General features: G+C 37.8%; 1 protein-coding gene across 1 annotated transcript; it reads left to right on the top strand.

Moving 5' to 3' along the window:
• The first annotated feature begins 219 nt into the window (after positions 1-219).
• LOC145787213 (zinc finger BED domain-containing protein 5-like) lies at positions 220-2040 on the top strand. The gene has a single exon (XM_082598937.1). It carries the CDS (start codon positions 220-222, stop codon positions 2038-2040), a length of 1821 nt encoding a protein of 606 aa, XP_082455063.1.
• Positions 2041-3528: the final 1488 nt, after the last annotated feature.

The following is a 3528-nucleotide window of genomic DNA, read 5'->3' as shown; positions in this document are numbered from 1 at the left end:
AACGAGGTGCAGTCGATCGAGATAGTTGGTTCTTTTCAGTGATTGTTGAGTTGTCTTTAATGTTGTGTTTTTCAGAGTTTATGTTACATTTTAAGTTGTTTAAAGCCTTAATAAATGATTAGCTTTATAACAGAGCAACGCAGTGTTTTTCATACAGGATACAATACTTTATTACAGATCACTAATACAGTACAATAGTTTACTTTTTGCATTATTGTAATGGAGAAGTTTATAACGAAAAAAAGAGCAGCTATCGAAAGTGGAAGTACATTAGAAAAAAAAGCAAAGAAAATTCGCCTATATTGCAACAGTTATCTGAACATCGGCTTTACTTGGTGTGGTGATGAAACCCAACCTTCGCCAGATTGTCTTATCTGTCACGCAAAATTGTCAAATGAAGCTATGGTGCCAAGTAAATTGAACAGGCACTTTTCGACAAAGCATGGGCACCTCTCCGACAAACCGCCGAGCTATTTCAAAAGACTCTTGGATGAGCGAAAACAACAAAGTCAGACATTCACCAAAACGTTTGAAGTTTCCACGAAATCGAAACAAGCCAGCTATCTGGTAGCAGAGATAATAGCTAAAAATTGTAAACCTCACACGGAAGCGGAGAGAGTTATTCTCCCTGCTTGCACTGCAATTGTGAAAACAATGTTTGTAACAGAGGCTGAGAAAGAAGTAAAAAAGATTCCTTTGTCAAATGATACCATTCGTAGACGTATTTGTGACATGTCCACGGATATACAAGATACTGTAATTTCTTCTGTGAAGGAAAGCAAAATCTTTACGATGCAAGTTGACGAATCAACTGATATCAGTGGGAAGGCCCAATTGTTGGCATTTATGCGGTTTGTCAATGATGGAAAAATAACTGACCAGTTTTTCTGCTGTAAAGAGCTCAAGGGAAGGACGACTGGTCAAGATATTTTTGATACTTTAAGTAAGTGTTTGGAAGAAAATGGATTAACATGGAAAGAATGTGTAGGAATTTGTACGGATGGAGCCCCATCCATGGTTGGGTCAATCAAAGGATTTGTGTCACTTTCAAAAAGGGTAAATAATGAAATAATAACAACACACTGTTTCCTTCATCGTGAAGTGCTTGTTGGGAAAACATTAGACTCGGATTTAAAGCAAGCTCTAAAACAAGTTGTAGAAATGGTTAATTACATCAAAGTTAGACCACTTAAGTCAAGATTATTTACCAAACTTTGCAAAGAAATGGAAGCAAATTATGAAAATCTTCTGCTACACACAGAGGCAAGATGGCTGTCCCGTGGAAAAGCATTATCACGAGTATATGCGCTGAAGGAAGAAATGTTAGCTTTTTTTAAACTTGAAAAACAAGAACAATTTGGTGATTTGCTTTGCGATGACATCTGGGTCTCCAAATTAGCATATTTGGTAGATATCTTTGACCATTTAAACAAGACAAACTCTAGTATGCAAGGCAAGAGTGAAAATCTCTTATCTTCAACTGACAAAATGAGAGCATTTCAAGAAAAATTAAAAGTGTGGTCAGTACGTGCAAAAGAAGGAACCTTTGGCATGTTCTCTCATTTCTCTGAAACAAATAACCGGGAAATAATCCCATTGATTATTCAGCATCTCAAATCTTTGCAAGCAAAAATAGAGAATTATTTTCCAACACTATGCTCAGAAAACTATACATGGGTCAGAAACCCATTTTTGCAGCAGGACAACCATTTTACTTTGAATCTCAAAGAAGAGGAAGAACTTATTGACATTCGCAATGACGGAAACATAAAGCTATTGTACAATGAGATGTCGCTCGATGAATTTTGGATTAAAATTCAAAATGAATTTCCTTGCATTGGAGAAAAGGCGGTTGTGATTTTACTTCAATTTTCGACTTCGTATCTATGTGAGACTGGATTTTCCGTTTTGACTAACATAAAAACAAAAAAACGAGAAAGGTTACTTGCGGTTGAAGAAGAGATGAGAGTAGCATTATCAAATGTGCGCCCAGACATTGAAAGGATTTGTGCTAAAAATCAAGCGCAAATTTCTCACTGACTTTGTTTAAAATGAACTTCATTAAATCGTTAATAATATGATACCGCAGCTGTTGTTAGTTTTGTTAAAACTCTTTTTTTTGGCTGTAGACTGTTTGCAGGGTGCCGCAAAATCTTTTGGTTATTTGCAGGGTGCCGTAAGCCAAAAAAGGTTGAGAACCACTGCTTTAACGTCTTGATAGCTTAATTTTGTCCAAATTCACCTGCACAACTTTTGAACAAGTAACCCCTCTGAGGCTAATGCAGGTGCTCGTTAGGGGGAGGGGGAGAAATTTCGGCGATTCTCTGAGAGAACTGTTTTTAGAGAACAGCCCCTAAGCTTATTTGATCATAGGCCTAAAGGTGACCTTATGCTGCAGAAATACCTTTTTGGATACAGTACCATCTTCCACATGCTCCTATAGGCCTGCAGAGAGATCATTAACCTAGTCCTAGAGCCTAGAGGACTTTTTATGATGCAGGCCTCTCAGAACGTGTACGCCAACTTTTTTTAAACTTTTTCACATGTGCATGCACTGAGTTTGGAGGGATGAACACGCCACCTACAATTGCTGTACGACTGCTTGTATTTTGAGTGTTTTACTTGTTCATGCATTCTGTTTGAGGATCGGATTTCCTATGCAGGCATGGGGGGTCGCCAACTTGTGTAGATCGGAAGCTAAAACCATAATAACCTACCACGTCTTTTAGTCGTAAATATCACCGGGGGGGGGGGGCAAGCTTGCAATCGGGGAGATAGTTCCCCCTTCCCCACCCCATGGCGACGCCTCTGTGTAGCTCATGGATCTGTTCCTTTTGCCTATTTACAAGAGGAAATCTATGCCTCACTTTTAAAAAGTAACTGATTGTAACCGTGATTCACAGTGTACCGGCACCGGTCCACAGTGAATCATTTTTTTGTTTACATTTACAATGCAAAATTTCAAAAACTAAAAGTGCAACAGATCTTGCATTAGAGTCATACAGTATATAGTTTAGATCATGTGGAATCGTGTAACAAAATTTGATGCTTCTATGTTCATTTGAATGTGAATAAATGCAAAAATAAACATTTGTGATTCACTGTGCCCCGGTCTCCCTACTGCATATTAACACTTCTGTACGAGATGCTGTGACAGTTATTAACTTTATTAAGAGTCGCGCACTCAATAGGGTGCCCGTATTTTTGAAAATTTATGAGGTGAAATGGAATCGGAGTTAACAACTCTTTTACTGCATCGTGAAGTGAGGTGGCTTTCAAAAGTCAATTAAAGCTTTAAAATGGCTAACCAATTAACGCTGAAAACCGAAATCGTGATTTTTCCAACAGAATAAAATTCAGTCTTGGTCCACCATTTTCGCAATGACATCTAGCTTTTGGAATTATGCCAAGCCCAAACGTCAGATTTACTTGAAAAACTGAACGAATTTAATTTGTTCCTCCTAGGAGAAAACATCAATATTTTGCATTGAAATCTAAAATTGATGCGTTCATTAAAAAATTGAACAT

The sequence above is a fragment of the Aplidium turbinatum genome, chromosome 18, assembly GCF_918807975.1.
Source record: "Aplidium turbinatum chromosome 18, kaAplTurb1.1, whole genome shotgun sequence".
NCBI classification, from domain to species: Eukaryota; Metazoa; Chordata; class Ascidiacea; order Aplousobranchia; family Polyclinidae; genus Aplidium; species Aplidium turbinatum.
This window is presented reverse-complemented; position numbering and strand designations above follow the sequence as displayed.